A 17395-nucleotide genomic window follows, 5' to 3' on the forward strand; every position below is an offset into this window, starting at 1 on the left:
TTTTATAGCACATTTAAATAAGATTCCTTTTAAACTCAAGATCTTAATAACATCTATATATATCCACTTGATATCTGCTTATGAAGGCGACATTATTTTATTTTGTGTAACAGTCACAGTAACACTTATTTGTCAGTGAGAAGAATTCAGGCTGATTTTTGGGTATCATCAACAGAGAAGTCACATGTTAACCTATTCCAAATAAGTACTAAAATGTAAAGAGATTTGTTACAGAAAAGTGAAGAAAAGTTAACTTGTAACCCACACAAAAATTTATTCTCTGGAAAATTAAACTGACATTAAAATCTCCTTGGATTAATAATTTTAACAGATTTTACACTGTTTACACAGAGGTCAGCAATTTCTTTAAGTAATACAATAATACAAAAGGAAAAAGGCACCGAGACAATCGGTGAGTAGATAGTAGAAAAGTCAATATGAGAATAAAATGCAACATACAGCACATTTTCAGTTACATGAAAATGGTTAGATATATGCTCATCCTATAAAATGGGTTGCTTCACACACGCATCTGTTTATATTTTTGATCAAAAATGCAAATTAATATGTGACAATAATACAGCACTGTTGATAACCATACAGACACTATATTAATAAGATCCATTAATGGTGTAGAGACTAGAAAATACGTTGGAGACAATTTAAGACCAAGGGAAATGTTAGTCAGCAGTGCATTTCTTCAGGTTGTTTAATAGAGTTTTGCTCACAGAGCATTTAAACTTCATCACACAGTTATATGCATTATTAGAAAAATAAGTAAGAAAGCTCTGTAGAAACTATGCTATTAAGCTTCTTGCCTCAACAAAAGAAGAAAGGAAGAGAAATGATGATGGAAAGAAGCAAAATAAGGGAATATTGAATAAAAGATTCCACTAATTGAGTTTTCCATAAAAATTACATCATATGTTGACAAATAAAATATAATACAAGAGTGTTGAGCTGTGATGACCGTCATGAGTTTTAGAAAAAAACAGATGCCAACATTTATCAAGACCCTTAAACTCATATAATAACTGTTTTTCATCAAGGCTAACTGAACTGAAAAGTATATTGATACATTTTATTTCAACATTCTAGTAAAAATCTAGCCCAACTTTGGCTATCTCCTCTATGACAGCTTTAAAGATTCCTCAAAATTGTTGCCACTATATTATCTTCACCACAAAAACAAAGGCCATCTCAATAGAATCATGTAGAAACATTAAAAATTAACTTTGTAATGCAAGCCACTACTGGAAATTTTCCTTGTAAATTTAAAGTAATATTTATAATTTCAAAATACTGTCAGAAATGTCACCGTTATTTCCTAGCTGTGTTTCAAATAATTGTTTAAATATATTTCAATACTAAGAGAGCCAATTTATATGTAAAAGCTACCTTGGTCTCCCCTCACAAAACAAATGTGACATTATTATAGAATGCTGTAAATACTCTCCAATAGTTACGCAAGAAGACTGCCCCAACAAGACAAGCACCCTGTCTGCCCAAAGCCTTCTTATGACTGACTACTTCGGTCTTCCTTTTTCTTTTTTAAATAAACGTGCCCAGTTAAGTCAACATTTAACAATTTAAAACCAGGACTTTAAAAAAGACTTTGTCACCAAATTTAAATTTAAGCTAGAGAGGGAAGAGAAAAGACCAAAAGGTGAGAATTTAGGACATAATGACCCAAAATCTCATTTCCAAGAAGTTGGCTTCTATTCCACTACAACTGAAATCATACTTGGTATTAATTTGAGTATGTATGGTGTCATACCAGGGCACTAAGACATTGATCCCTGACATTTAGGGGTCTTTTCTCCTATAGGTGCTTCTGTATTACTTTTATCAACATTAACAGAGGCTACGAATAGGAATCACTGGTGAGGACTGACCTTGAGGGTATAAATGGTTTGGTTGTTACTGAAAATAATACCATCTGGAGGAGGTGAGCACATTCAGAGACTGACAAATGAAGTGTTAGTAAGAGGGTCACAGCCTTCAGCCAGATGTAAAAGGCAAGAGAGACAATAAATCTCAGAGATAAGGGGAAATTCCTATTCTCTCATTAAACATAACAGCCATATTTAATATTAACTGCTTAGATTTATGGAAATAAGCATTCTAGCAATATCTGAATACACAAACAAATTTCAGATAATTATTTTTTCAGTGTCTAATAGGGTATTATATTTCCTCTGTTGGGTATTCATTTTAAACACGGTAAGTGTCAGGTGAGAGATCACATAGTTAAGGATGAAACAGAAAGGGGTTAGGTTTTTCTTTTTAAAACTGTCTTGAATATTTAAAAGACAAACTCAAATATCAAACAGTCATCAGAACAACAATAACAACAACAAAGGGTGAAGGGCCCTGAAATAAAAGGACAATTTGAGAAGTAGACTGTCAAAATGACATTGAAATAATGTCTAACATCTTGCAAAACTACTGCTCTATCAGTGACTTTGTTCTCATAATTAATTATTTAGAAATTTTCATGTACTAAGGGCTTGAAATTCTACAATAAAATTATGCCAAACTTTTGTTACATTAATAATCACATTTCTTTCTCTGCTCCCAAGCTATGCAACATGGTATGAGGGAATCACACTATTCAAGATAAGTGTACAGCAACAGCAGCCATCACAACAAATTTGATGACTAAAAGAGGGCCATACTTTGCTTTCTCTCTAGTCTCTGAGAAATCCTATCCAGTCCTCTCTACTGTCCAGTTCATGTGATTAAGTGCAAAAAGTCAGAGTATCACTTTTTGTTAGGAATTATGCAGCTGTGATGACTCTGGAATCTATTGTGAATGTACATGAATGTGTTGGTTTTGGTCGTTAAGTCATGTTTGACTCTTTTGTGACCCCATGGGCTGTAGCCCTCCAGGCTCCTCTATCCATGGGATTTCCCAGACAAAAATACTGGAGTGGGTAGTCATTTCCTTCTCCAGAGGATCTTCCTGACCCAGGGATTGAACTCTCGCCTCCTGTATTTGCAGGCTGATTCTTTACCACTGAGTCACCCGGGAAGCTCCATACATAATAGGCATGGGGAAAAAAGTCCTGGAGGAAGAAGGAACATTTTAAGCAAGATACATACTTGACTAAATAGGGAGAGAATAAAGCAAGATTTTTATATTCATTTTTGATAATGGATTAGTAAATCAAGTTTGTCAAACTCTTTATGTTAAGGTTGTGTTAGCCAGATTTTAAGTTATAACCAGACCAAACACTGACACAGCAGCATTCACAAAACAGCCTAATTCCATACCACAGTATTTCAAATATTCAACGAACCTAATTTTTCAGTGGGTTAATCACAGATCTTTGTCGGGAAAATACTTTCAGAATGTAAAATACATTCATGCAATATATTACAGCAGAGAAGTTGGTATGACAACATTTTAAATGAGGGAAAATAGGAACTCAGATGAACATAATATATATGGCATTTATTTTTAGAGAAAAAGGACTTGAGGTTGATGTGTTAACTTGCTATTTGAAATAAAAAACTCTAAGAAAGAGCTAAGCAATCAAGGAAATAGAGATCAGATCAGAAGCGATAGAAACACTGCTGTTCCTGAGTGAAGAATCCAGGAATGAGGTTCATCTGATGAGTATAACGACAATGAAGTCATTTAGGATGATGATAAAAGGCAAGAAAGCTTACTATACACAAGAATGAAAAATGCCACCACCTATGACTACCCCCTGCATGTACTTAAAGGTCAGTCTTATCTCATTTAGAATACGGACAGGTGTACTAGGTAAATACCTTCTCAGACTCTCTCTTTGCCTTAACCCTATCATTGTAAAGATAGTTTGCAAAGAAATATTTGAACAATAATGCCAAATTTTCAGGAATAATAAAACTAACATAATAGAATTTATTTATTATACCATGAAATACTTTGGAAAAGTTATGTTGAGTGTGAATGCAAAGAAACTCATAATTAAATATTACTTTTAAGTTCTTCATGAAATATCTTTCTTTTTAAGGAAGCACAAGTAAAAAACAAATCAACAGCACTAATCCTAGCTTAATCTTGCTCTTCTTTATCACTATCACACTTTAAGACCTAATCTATGGGCATTGAAACACTACTGCCAATAATTCTATCTAATGAGCTCTACATTCTATACCAATGCATCTAAACAGAGAATTTCCTGGGAAGCTTAATAAAATTTAGATTCTTGGGCTCCACTCCAGACCAAATGAAACAGAATCTCTGGAGTTGGGGCTTTGGAATACAAATTAAGCTCTCAGAATAATTATTAAACGCAACAGTTTGGGAACCACTGTTTTAAATTTTGCCCTTGGAGAGTATGTCCTGTGATGGGAGTGTAATCTGTATTTGATCTCTGAGATTCAACTCAGGCATTCTTTTCTCCAGGAAGATTTTTCTGAACTCCATGTTATTCCAACACTAAACTTCTTCTGTGGCTGTCTTTCCACTGTATCATGCAAACTCTATGAGGGCAAAGACTTTGTCTACCCAATTTATTATCTCTCCCTTTGTAGCACTTAGAAAAACACATGGTACATAGTAGGCACTCTTATATATGAAATGAAGAATAAATCCATGCACAAGTTCATAAATAAATGTTGAGATATATAACAGTATTATTGACTTCTTCTGTATAGGTAATTTAATTCAATATTTATAGTGAGCCTACTATGAGCAAGGGACATATAAAGATAACAAGACAGGACATTAAGTACTGCTGCGAGGAGAGATGCATATAATAAAATTAGCTGTCATCCAGTTAAACCTTAAAAAAGGGTAGAGAAGCAACAAATTACAGTGAGAGTGCAGAGGAAGACAAGAGTCTTTCCTCTCATCACTAGTATGGGCAAGATATATAATCATGGATACAGGCTATCCACATCGTAGGGCAGAAAAGGGAACGTGTACAATAGAAACATTTGGATTCCAGTAGTGGACAAGGAGCAGAACAAATTGATTCATACATTTTCAGAATATAAGTAAGTATAGGCTAACTTGGCAGAGTAAATTAATCCCTAAGCCTTTGAAAATATAAGCCATCTACAAAGTATAACACAAAAGTACCATTTGTGTCCCGAAAAGAAAAAAAAAACCCTCTGATCTTTTCTTCTTTGTCTTGTAATTCTTTTTCCCAAGCTCTGTTTGTTTTGGTCTTCTTTTTTTTCTAGTTCTGCCATCCAACTAAAGTGTGTATGGGGTATTATTGATGAATATAATGTTGTTCAGTTTTTTCTTGGAATTAGTAAAGAGGGATACAATTGTAATATGTATGATATAGGTTTCAGAGTAATTTATATGTGGGTCCTAATCCCAGTTCTATTACTTACTAAGTCTGCTTAACTTCTAACCTGCAGTTTCATCATCTATAAAATGTTGATAATATTACTTACCTCATATTACTGTTGTAATATGAGAATCGAAATAACAAATTATTGTGCTACATCTTAGTAAACTATAGCAGTTACCAACATCATTATTATACATTTTGGTGAACACAGATGATGTTTTAATCTAAAAAAAAGTACTCTGTTTAACTTTGTGCTCAATATTGAGTTTTGTTGGTGATGATGACGACACAATGGCCACTTCCGGTGTAGGCCGTGGGTGAACTGGCCACAGCGAAAGGAAAAAGAAGGGGAAAACTTTGGAATAGTAGCTCTCAATGAGAAAAGTCTCCATGAGCGGACTATCTAGTCTATGTAGGCAAACAGCAATTTCAGAAAGTGGATTTGTGTCATTGCTATTAACAGCTGGATAGAGACCTTGAGGAATTTGTTGGTGACTACTATTCTAGTTTCATTTAAATTTATACTTCAGCCTCTCCCTCAGTCCACTTGAAAAGCTATGATGTCATTTGAGCTCCATCTTCATCTTCAAGAACACCCTCAGTTGTATGAACTCTTGCACTATAACAATTTTTGTAAGCATTACGTTTCTGATTCATTTGACAAGTAAAGCAAAGATGATGAAGGAATCAAGAAAAGGATTTAACATATAGCCCTGGGCTTCCGAACTGGACTGGATGAAAAAGTCCACCAGGCCCTAAACTTAAACATGCTGCTATAACTAAGGGTAGATTAGATATTTTCTCATTGGTTTTTCTTTTTTTAAATTGTGATTCAACTTATTATTTTTGTCACTAAGTTCAACAATATCAAGAATTCGCTGAATGCATGGTAAGAAAATAAGTGAAGAGATTTCACACAAAATGTGAACAGTACAGAAGACACAAAGATCACAGAAGAAAACTCCTTAAAGGTAAGAGGATATACGAAACAAATCCTCTACTGATTTGAGATACACTTTGCTTCCTGGGCAGTAATAAACAACTACATTTTGCAGCTCATTTGGGAGACAAATAAAACCTGTAATTCCAAGCTCAGGAGCTCCCATGAATGCCAGTCAATTGCTGTATTTGGACTATCTCATTTTATTACAAAACTTAGGGGATTTGAAGAGAACGATAAGAAAGTGGGTTGTCTTTCTCAAGTTTCTCAGACAACACCTGCTGCCCACCACTGGGCCCCTATTTGCTTTAATTGCTAAGATATAAGATTTTTCCTTTAAGCTTTCATGCAAATTTAAGCTCACAAAAGAGCAGCAGTAGTCTCGTACGTTAGATTCAGCAGAGTGAGTGGGTCTCTGGAGCCCTATTTAATCTTTTTCTAAAAGAACAGACAAATTTGGGGTAGTAATTACTCTAAGTTGTGTCAATCCAAAGAATAAAAAGATATACATTTTGCTGTGTGTGGAGGGGAATGGCAGCAAATAGCACCCGAAACCAAATATAATTTCTAGTAGATACACAGAGGAGAAAAATAATCCATAAACTTTGTAAATGCTTTTCTATTTAGTTATCTGAAAAAGCCAGGGCCTTCATCTTTACAAATACACACATATATGTATATACACACACATACATACATATATATATTGTGTGCAGGTATGTACTGAGTATAAATACCCAGACACATACTTCATAATCTTTGAGGACTTGGCAGCTGGGGTGGAGGTAGGGTCCTTCTTAAAATTTTAAAAAGTTGTTGATTAAATTTTAGGCCATTCTGGATTTGATCCTTAGAGTAGCTAAACCCCTAAGGATATATCCAAGCACACACACACAATTCTGGGCACAGTCTGAAGAAAGACAGATTTAACAAGTAACATCTAGTTAGTTCTTTACTTGCTGAAGGAGAAAGCACCAAGCTGGTCTCATAATGTGTTTGACTAGGCTTTGTTACAGCTACAAATGAGACTGAGAACTCTTTTAATTATTAGGCCAATCCTGGTGTTAGCAGTGCACTTAGTTGTTTCAAAGCCAAAAAAGTTACAAATGCCTAAATCCAATTTCTCAGTAAAACCTACAGCCCCCCTTCTAATCTCTTTCCATATCTGTTGCTAAAAATACTTTCATGAGCTATTTTGCCTTTGATTCACGTTTTAACTTTATAACCTAACTGAGCCACAAAACCCTGGAAAATGCTCATTAATATAATAAGAGAATGGGTTCTTCGTTAATGCGTCTCTGTAACGTACATTCTTAAACCCCATGTCACCTGATACAGCATATGTTTTGTATCATATAACTCATGTATATGAATGCAGAGAGCTGCCACTTTTTTAAACTAAAAAATATTAGGAGTTCACTGTCTTTTGGATTTCTTTTAAGGCCTTTCAGTACAGCCAAGCTGAAGTAATAATATCTATGCATTGTTTATTATGGTAATAACAAGTTCTAGCTTACAATAACACATAGTACTTAGTTGGGACTAGGAACAACGATATACTGCTTTTGAATAACTGATAAATAGTCTGTTTTGTCTAATTTAACTAGGAATTAGAGAAAAAGAAAATATTTTTCATATATACAAAACATATTCTATTTAATAAAGTATGTGCATAAAATTATATATTGGGTAAGAGGCAAAATTAAAAAGAAAACAGCTTATAATATTCCTGATAATTAGAGTTCCTAAATATAAAAACAACAAATGCCTTGCCATTTAAAAAAATTAGCACATTATATAACTTTTCCATACTTCAGAGGAAATAAAGATCTTGTGACACTGTTCTGAGGAATCTAATCTTTACATTTATAAAAATTGAAGGCCTAATTTTGCAAATACAACTTTCAAGCTGTATGAGCAAATTTAACTTACATGGAAGGCACAGGATGACATCACGTTGAAGAACGTATCTGTAAATTTCATAAAATCTAGTCACAAGTTACTAGAAACATTTTAAGGAATCTCAGAACTGTTTATGCTGTTCTGATTCAAACTTAGAGCTGAAGAGTCTTCATATCACAAATACAAATTGAAGTAAGAGTGAAGAAGAGAGAACTGTTTCTTATTTGAATGCTACCTGCTTTATGCAGTGTTGGTTAATAAACACTCAGAGCAGATGATTAAAGTTTCCTTTAACTTGAATTATTTTCAATTTTCAACAGCTTATTCACTATATATTTTTTTAGTTTGTAAAAAAATGTACTTTCACATTACTACAATTTTAAACAGTCAATCATTGAAAGAGATTTTTAAGTAAAGTCCTGCTCTATTAGCTTCCTACATTGGAATACAAGAATACAGGAAGTGCTTTCAACAGAAAGTTACATGGTTCTACAGTACAACCTGTCTAGAAGACTTGCAAAGGACCAGTGCAGTGACTTGGTCTCTTTGGATCAGGCAAAATCAGAGGCAATTGAAGAAGTGAACTTTTCTTAAAATAATACATAAAAAAATTCCCTTATGAAAATGAATCCTTGCTTGCACTTAGATTTAGTGCTACTGAGAAGAACTGAGGCACAACAAAAAGGAAAATAATCTGAAATAAAACAATTCACAATGTGACTGAAAGCCTTCACCATTAGACTTGACTGCTGCAGGATGACTTTCTCATATTAAAGAACGTTAAACACACCAGGGACGAGCCAGTTTTGTGGATAATATGTAGGGTGACACTAAGGGAGTGCTGCAAATAAAAATTCTGATTTTCACAATCATTTATAATCGTGACTTTTCATGAAATTACTGGCTCTCTTGCTACAGTAAAATTAACTTCAAACCAAAAGGATGCTCTGAAAGCTCTGGAGGACTGTTAGTTTAACAAAGAGGATGCAAGTTTCTCAGTTTCTCAAGCAAGCTCTGCTAGAGACCCATCTTTTCTTTGTTAATGTCAGTATTAGACGTTCGTTCCACAGAATTTAAAGCTTTTGGGGAGAATGTTAAAGATGATTCTTCAAAGAATAGCTCTTCTAACGGTGACTAGGTAACAGTACCACTGCACTCAGAAATGCTGCTGCCTTGAACTGCAATTGCTCCTTCCTCCTGGTCATCACGACTCCAGCAATGCATGCCATCTACAGACTTGCTGTCCTTTTGACTCTTTCATTTCAGTCCAGTGGTTGAGTTCCTCTTCTCCAGAGCTGTTCAGACCTAAAGAAACCCAGCCTATCATCTCTTTCCTTTTCATACTGCGTTTGTTATACACTGACAGTATGAGTGTCACATCAGAGAGCTGAAATAGGGCCACTTGAAAAACAAACGTTTCCTTGTACACCGGATTTGGCTGCCCTCTGCGGATGGATGTCTTGCATTTGGACATTTCTTGGCCCATGGAATTCAGTAGGGTTAATTTAACATATGTATCTACAGAAAACGAAACAAAACAAAACATACCACAAATATCATTTGAAACAAACTCAAAATGTCTTTCTTGTAACACTTGATGAGGTCAAGTATTCATACTTTATAAGGATATGGTGTATACCATGTTTAGTAGAAATCTAGTAATTCCATTTTGATGTAGATGATCATAAAATGTGACAAGTACAGAGAATGCTAAGTAGGCATAAAATCTTTGGGGGGTAATAATATCTTAACCTCACTATTTCTAGAATTTAAAGGTATACCTCATAATCCTTCCCTTACCCTGACCCCCCACCCCCGACCTCCCACTACCCACCCTGCCCATCCCCACGCCCATTTAGCTTCACTAAGCAGGACATCATAGCATTAATAAACACTTAGCAAGCTCAGTTAGCCACAACACTGTAAAGCATTCCACTGTGTTTTCAGAGTGTAAGAATAAACAAACAAAGAGAAATGAAGGCAAATGGTAAGGAGGAAAAGAGAAAGACAAGAATGCAAAGATGACATCGAAACAGCTTAGGATGAAATGTCAAAAAAATCTCTGCATGGATGTGGTTTTTAAATACATTTTTAAAACATTTCAGGCTCAAAATGAAGCCAAATGCACTAAAGACTCAACGTTTAGCAAATCAAGTAAAACTTTCTCCTTGGTTTCATGCAAGAGTACATTTAATGTGCTTTTTGGATGGTTAAAAATAAATACTACAGGATTCCTTCTTGGCACAATTTACTGTGAAATTTTAAGTATGATATCTTAACTATTTTCATGAATTATAAAAAAAAAAGTTGATGTGATGTTTAGTGTACCAAGTGAAACGTAACAGTTCATTGCCTGGTTACTTAGGAGATAAACCCTCATTCCAAACAACTGTGTTTTCAATTTCTTCAGAACTCATGCAAATGATCTTCAGCATGTAGATCCATCATGTGTACTTCATATCAAAATTTCAATTAATTTTATGAAAATTTCAATATTTCTTAATGAAATATCTGTTTCTACATGAATCAATATAATGAATAAAAATCAAAACCTTTAATTTTAAAAGTTTTGCTAATTTTATAGATACTCTGAATACCATCATCCATAATCAGAGATAGATTCTAAGTTAGTTTTATTCAAAGTACCACAGATAATAAATGTGCACTTTTTGGAAATCAACATGGTGGACAGCTTCACTGCTGGCAAGTTTTAGGGTATTTTGTTTTTGCATGAAAAGACAACATCCAATTAGCCTCTACAGGAACTCACCTCGGATTATATAAACCTGTCCACCTATCAAGTGTTTTAGACAACAGAACAGTCCATCTGACAACAGGGGATGGAAAGCAGTAAAAGAAATAATGACCAGATGTCAATTGTTGGGTGAAAGAGGGTCAAAGGTTAGAATTAAAGAGGAAACGCTGTTCACTGGAGTGGAAGAACACAAAACTTTAGCATCTTAATTCAGGTAGAGGGTTGAACAAAGGGGTATGTTGGGTAAATTTCATGGAATGAGAATTTTTAAGGTCATTGTGCAATCTTAACAACAATTCCACTGTTTTAAAGTGGGACATCTTTATAATGATATCCTTGTGGTCTAAAGCACATTGAACATAGAATCATGCAAATTATCAGACTATAAAAGACTGAATAAAAGTCATTAAAAGATCATTATAATTATTTTGCTAATTTTTAAAGTTTATCCATGCAATATTTAACATTTCCAACACTTTTATTACTCCCAATGTAATATAAAACTAAGTTATGAAAAATAGAACTACTAAAATGTTTGTTCCTGAATGTTACCATTGTTCTTTTGAGATAAAAACTGGATTAGTCAGTCTATAACACAGTTCAAAGCTTAGAACCCAGGTATATATGAAGGGTCACAATCTTATATACAGTAGACAAACTGATAAAACTGTCTTCTATTTTACTTTATAAATATTTTATTTCATATAATAAAGATTAATGTTAACTTGTATTTACCTCCTAGCTACCTCCCAGCTAATACCAGTACCTGTCCTAATACTGAAGCTCTAAATCTAAAATAATGGAATTGCTATAACCTATTCTTTAACCTGAAAGATCTACTCTATGTTGGGGATGCAAATCTCTCTTGTTTATTATCCACTCCTGCCTCTACTCCCTATCCTTCATTTTAGTTCTGATGATTGTTTCTCTGCTTCTATCAGAGTGGCTTCAGCAAGGACAGAAAGACAAACCTATCATCTCATTCTGCTCCTTTCTAGCATTTCAAGTTAAAGATTTGTCAAAAAATTAAACTACTGGCTAAAGTAGGAATGGCAAACTGATGGCTTGTTACTAAATGTAATCCCAGATAATGTTTTATCTGTTACAGTGTTTAAAAAACACTCAAAAGTTGAGCAAATCAAATAAAACTTTCTCCTGGTTTCAAGCAAGAGTACAGTGCTCCCTTGCATTTGTCACAGGTCTTTCCATGATTTTATCTTTCATTTACAAATTCTGCTCATTTAAGTTACTTCCCAGGCCATTTGAGTTTACTTTCCTAGTGTGGATTAATGAAGATAACCAAGTCATACTTCCAAAGCTGTTTAGTAACTGCTTCTTTCCTTCCTCTGAATTTTTCCATTTTAAAGGAAAAAGGGGACAATAATAATTGCATCCTTTCTATGTGCCTTTATCTGATTTGAATATCACAATTGCCCTGTGAGATACAACCTTAATTTTAAACATAAGGAAACAGACTTAGGTGAGCTAGATCATTCATCCAAGGGTAGAAATATAAACCTAATTTTGGCCTCTGACTTTTTAATGCAGGGACAGATACACTGTGTGATGTACGTGAGAAGGAAGGTTTCCAGTACTACTGAGGGCACGTTAAATATATTTTTATGACCTTTCACTTTGATTGAAAAAATAATTGTTAGAATACTTAGAAGTAAATTTAACTCAAGGGTGGAAAAAGTTTCCCCTCCTCCAACGATCATTTGCTACCTGGAGTAAAATACTGCTTTCTGCAAGTTTGTGAGAAATTATGAAACAAATTTAAGGGTGCCATTACTGTTCAAGATTTCCTTTCAAATTCTGAGTTTAGGCCATCAACAGCTTTAATTTTACAGAAATATAAAGAAGCTGCTACTTTCCCAGTTCATTTCTACAGATAACAATAAACAGTTTTGGAGGTACACTGCGACAATTTCTCTGTGTTTGACCCACTCCCACCTCCTGAACTAGAAGAGAGACGAGAGAGAAGACAGAGAAGCTGATGGACAGGGTAGAGGGATCAATACCATCTAGCTTTCCTTTCCTAGCATCCAGTATAAACATCAAGCTATTCCTTATTCGTTTTGTCCTGGTAAAAAAGCAAAGCATATTTCATTTAAGATAAGACTCTGCTGGCAGTACTGATTTATAATTTTCAAGGAGGAAAAATGTAAAGAAACATTTTTTTTTCTTAAAATTGTTAACGCAGACAATAAGGAAACATACAGAAGGATACACATTAGTTCATAGTACTGCATGCAGACAGAAAACACATTCATCTTCAGTTAACAATATATTCCTCATCATATTTGTGGAATATTATTACCTTAAAAAAAGACTTATAACTTTTTCTGGTATTTGAAGATAATGGCTATGATAGGGCTGATTTATTCTGAAGATGCTGAAAAATGTAAAGTCTTGTCAGCTTACAATTAATATTTTCATTTTCAAATCTTTCTACTTCCCAAATGACTGGAAATAGAAAACATGAAATAGATTAGCTGATGATTACACGAGTATTGATTGGCTAGGACTAAATGATAGGATTGAAGCCCTAACACTTAGAATCCCGTAAGTACGGAAAACATTAGAATTAAGAAAAGTTTTCACTCACTGGGTGGCCTGTTCGCTGCCAAGTTTTTGAAGTGGCTGCCTTTTATCACTTCTGCGGATAGCCTTCCAGTGGTGGCGTTGTAGAGCAGACCGATGAGAATTTCTGGGACTGAGCCGTGTTCGAGAGACTGGCAGGAGGACACGCTTCCACTGCAGGACATCTCCGACACACTCATCTGGGAGTCACAGCCCTGCCGTAAAAAATGAGAGCTTTATAGTATTTTGTAAAAACAGATATATTAATAGATACGTTGGTAATGCCCTGTCTGTTTGGAATGAGGTAGGTAAATCATGATAAAGACAAGAGTTGCAAGCAAAATTCCCAAAATACCAGACGAGAAATGTTATTAGCATATTTTGGTTTCTGGATCTCGTTTGATCATATGACAGTCAAAGGAATAACAGGAGATGAGGTTTCATAAGTTCTTGCATGTTTGTATATAAATGAGAAGAGAGAAATTTCTTAAACTCATAGCTGTTAATGAACTCTTTCCTGAATGCAAAAAATTGTTTGAAGATTTACTGACCTTAAAAGTCTGACACAGATTTAGACTCAATTACATTAAATGTAAATGTCTTAATTGTGCCTTTAAAGACACAGATTGGCAGACTTTGATTAAATAAGCAAAAAATCTGCTATTTATAAACTGATATGTAAAACACTGACATACAGAAAGTTGAAAAAAAAAAAGGGTGGGAAAATATTTGCCATGCAAATACTAACTAAAAGAAATTTGGTGTAGCTACATTAGTGTCAGCCAAGGTTAGCTTCAAGGCAATAATCATTTCTAGAGATAAAGAGGTACAATGAATAATGATAACGCTTCAAATTTACCAGAAAGATAAAGTAATTCCAAATTTTCATGCATGGACTCAAAAGCAAAGATTTAGAAAGCAAAAACTGCCAGAACTAGAAACAGGCAAATCTACAACCAGTGGGATAGATACTTCAGCATACTTCTTTCAGTAACTGACCAAATAAGGAGGCAAATAAATACAGTAACGGTGTAGAAGATTTGAATATCATGATAAGTAAAACTGACCTAATGGTAGAACATCATACGCTACAACTACAGAATATACATTTTCTCAAGCACGTAGTGGATATTTTTTCCTTTTTTTCACAGTAGACTTTTACAAAAATACGTATTAAAAAAGCAAACAAATTTTAAATGATGGAAATAATTCAGAATTTTTAAAATATCAGCTATAAATGCAAACTATCTTCTAGTGAAGAAAGAACTCCTATAAATTTGGAAATTAAGGATATAATTATAAATAACCCATGAGTACCTAAACGATAATGAAAATCAGAGATCAGATCAGTCACTCAGTTGTGTCCGACTCTTTGTGACCCCATGAATTGCAGCACGCCAGGCCTCCCTGTCCATCACCAACTCCCGGAGTTCACTCAGACTCACGTCCATCGAGTCAGTGATGCCATCCAGCCATCTCATCCTCTGTCGTCCCCTTTTCCTCCTGCCCCCAATCCCTCCCAGCATCAGAGTCTTTTCCAATGAGTCAACTCTTCGCATGAGGTGGCCAAAGTACTGGAGTTTCAGCTTTAGCATCATTCCTTCCAAAGAAATCCCAGGGCTGATCTCCTTCAGAATGGACTGGTTGGATCTCCTTGCAGTCCAAGGGACTCTCAAGAGTCTTCTCCAACACCACAGTTCAAAAGCATCAATTCTTCGGCGCTCAGCCTTCTTCACAGTCCAACACTCACATCCATACATGACCACAGGAAAAACCATAGCCTTGACTAGACGGACCTTTGTTGGCAAAGTAATGTCTCTGCTTTTGAATATGCTATCTAGGTTGGTCATAACTTTCCTTCCAAGGAGTAAGTGTCTTTTAATTTCATGGCTGCAGTCACCATCTGTAGTGATTTTGGAGCCCAGAAAAATAAAGGCTGTATATTGTCACCCTGTTTATTTAACTTATATGCAGAGTACATCATGAGAAATGCTGGACTGGAAGAAACACAAGCTGGAATCAAGATTGCCGGGAGAAATATCAATAACCTCAGATATGCAGATGACACCACCCTTATGGCAGAAAGTGAAGAGGAACTCAAAAGCCTCTTGATGACAGTGAAAGTGGAAAGTGAAAAAGTTGGCTTAAAGCTCAACATTCAGAAAACGAAGATCATGGCATCCGGTCCCACCACTTCATGGGAAATAGATGGGGAAACAGTGTCAGATAATGAAAATAAGTTACTTGAAAAGATTAACAAAAATAGATAAATGTTAGACAGTCCAATTAAGAAAATAAGAGAAAAGGCACAAATAAAAAGATATCAGTAATGAAATGAGACACTACTATATATTCTATAGACCATGAAGAGATTTTTAAAAGATGAGTAAAAACAGCTTTATTTCAACAAATTTGAAATTCTGATGTAATAGACATATTCTTGGAATAGTACAACTAACCAAAATAGACAAGACGAAATACAATATCTGAACAGTCTTACTGAAGAAACTGAATTAGTAATTAAACAAATTTCCAAAACAAACAGAAAATAAAAAACTTTAGTCTGATGGCTTCAAAAGTGATTTCTAATTAATAATACTAGTCTTATAGGGTTTCCCTGATAGCTCAGTTGGTAAAGAATCTGCCTGCAGTGCAGGATACCTCGGTCCAATTCCTGGGTTGGGAAGAGCTGCTGGAGAAGGGATACGCTACCCACTCCAGTATTCTTGGGCTTCCCTTGTGGCCCAGTTGGTAAAGAAGTCTTATGCAAACTCTTTCAGATAGTAGGAAAAGAGGAAACACTCCCCCGTTTCCCTAAGCAAGCAGAAAAACCTCGGGACTTCCCTAGCGGTCCTGTGATCAAGACCCGTGGTTAAGACCCACTGAACAGGGCACAGGTTCCATCTGTGGTTGGAGAACTAAGATCCCACATACCACGTGGTGTGGCCGAACAAAAAGAGCCAAACCTTAAGATCAGAACCTGACAGGGCATTATTAAAAAATTACAGAATTTCCTCATTCATAAACTTAGATTCAACACTAAATAAACATTGAGCAAAGCAAACTGAGCAACAGATAACATCATACTTAGTAAAAATTTTCAGTGTTTCCCCTTTGAAATTGGGGATGTGACAGTGATGCCAGCTATTACCAGTGGCAGTCAGTGCTGCACTGGAGACTCCAGCTAGAGAAGGTCCTAGCCTTATGAAAGGCAATAAAATGAAATAAAAGCTACAGTGACTTGGAATGTCCTTATGTGCATTCTATACAGTTACACCACCACAAAATCGAAAAAGTCTGCAGTTGCAAAGGTAAAATTTAAGAATCCATATATTGCTATATACCAGCAACAAATTCGAAAATAAAACTTATTTTGAAATGGCATTTATTAGAGGATAAAATATAAAATATCTAGGAATAAATGTACAAATGATATGCAAGGACTCTATACAGAAAAACATGAATATTACTGAGAGAAATTTAAAAGTGCTGCGTATACTATGTTAACGAATTTTAAGGTTCAATTTTGCAATACTCTCCAAATTGATTAAATGTAATCATAATTAAGACCTTAAGAGGCTTTTTGTGTGGAACTTGACAAACTAATTCTAAAATGTATGCAGTATATAGGTACAATGGAATAGCATTTAGTCTTAAGAAGAAACTCTTGTCATCTGTGACAACATGGATGAGCCTGGAGGCCATTATGCTAAGTGAAATAAGTCAGTCACAGACAAATACTGTGGTTTCCCTTATGTGAGATATCTAAGATAGTCACAGAGCAGAGAGTAAAATGGGGGCTGCCAGCGGCTGGCAGAGGGGGAAATGGAGAGTTGTTGTTCAGTGGGTATAAAGTTTCAGCTATGCACAATGAGTGAGTTCTAGAGATCTGTTGTACAATAATCAATCAATCTA

The 17395-nt window shown here is 35.0% G+C and overlaps 1 protein-coding gene across 3 annotated transcripts in view; it reads right to left on the reverse strand.

The window, feature by feature from the left end:
• Nucleotides 1-249: 249 nt before the first annotated feature.
• SYT14 (synaptotagmin 14) overlaps nucleotides 250-17395 on the reverse strand; it is a 216980-nt gene continuing 199834 nt past the window's right edge. For 2 of the 3 annotated variants that reach the window (XM_061383606.1, XM_061383607.1), the window contains 2 exons: nucleotides 13506-13695; nucleotides 250-9660 (listed from right to left, as the gene is read on the reverse strand). In XM_061383606.1, coding sequence (XP_061239590.1) covers nucleotides 9347-9660; nucleotides 13506-13695 — 504 coding nt within the window. In that variant the 3' untranslated portion in view covers nucleotides 250-9346. Of the gene's footprint in view, nucleotides 9661-10912; nucleotides 10991-13505; nucleotides 13696-17395 lie in introns of all 3 variants that reach the window. The other variant, XM_061383608.1, reaches the window with a different exon arrangement.

This window comes from Bos javanicus, chromosome 16 (genome assembly GCF_032452875.1).
Source record: "Bos javanicus breed banteng chromosome 16, ARS-OSU_banteng_1.0, whole genome shotgun sequence".
NCBI classification, from domain to species: domain Eukaryota; kingdom Metazoa; phylum Chordata; class Mammalia; order Artiodactyla; family Bovidae; genus Bos; species Bos javanicus.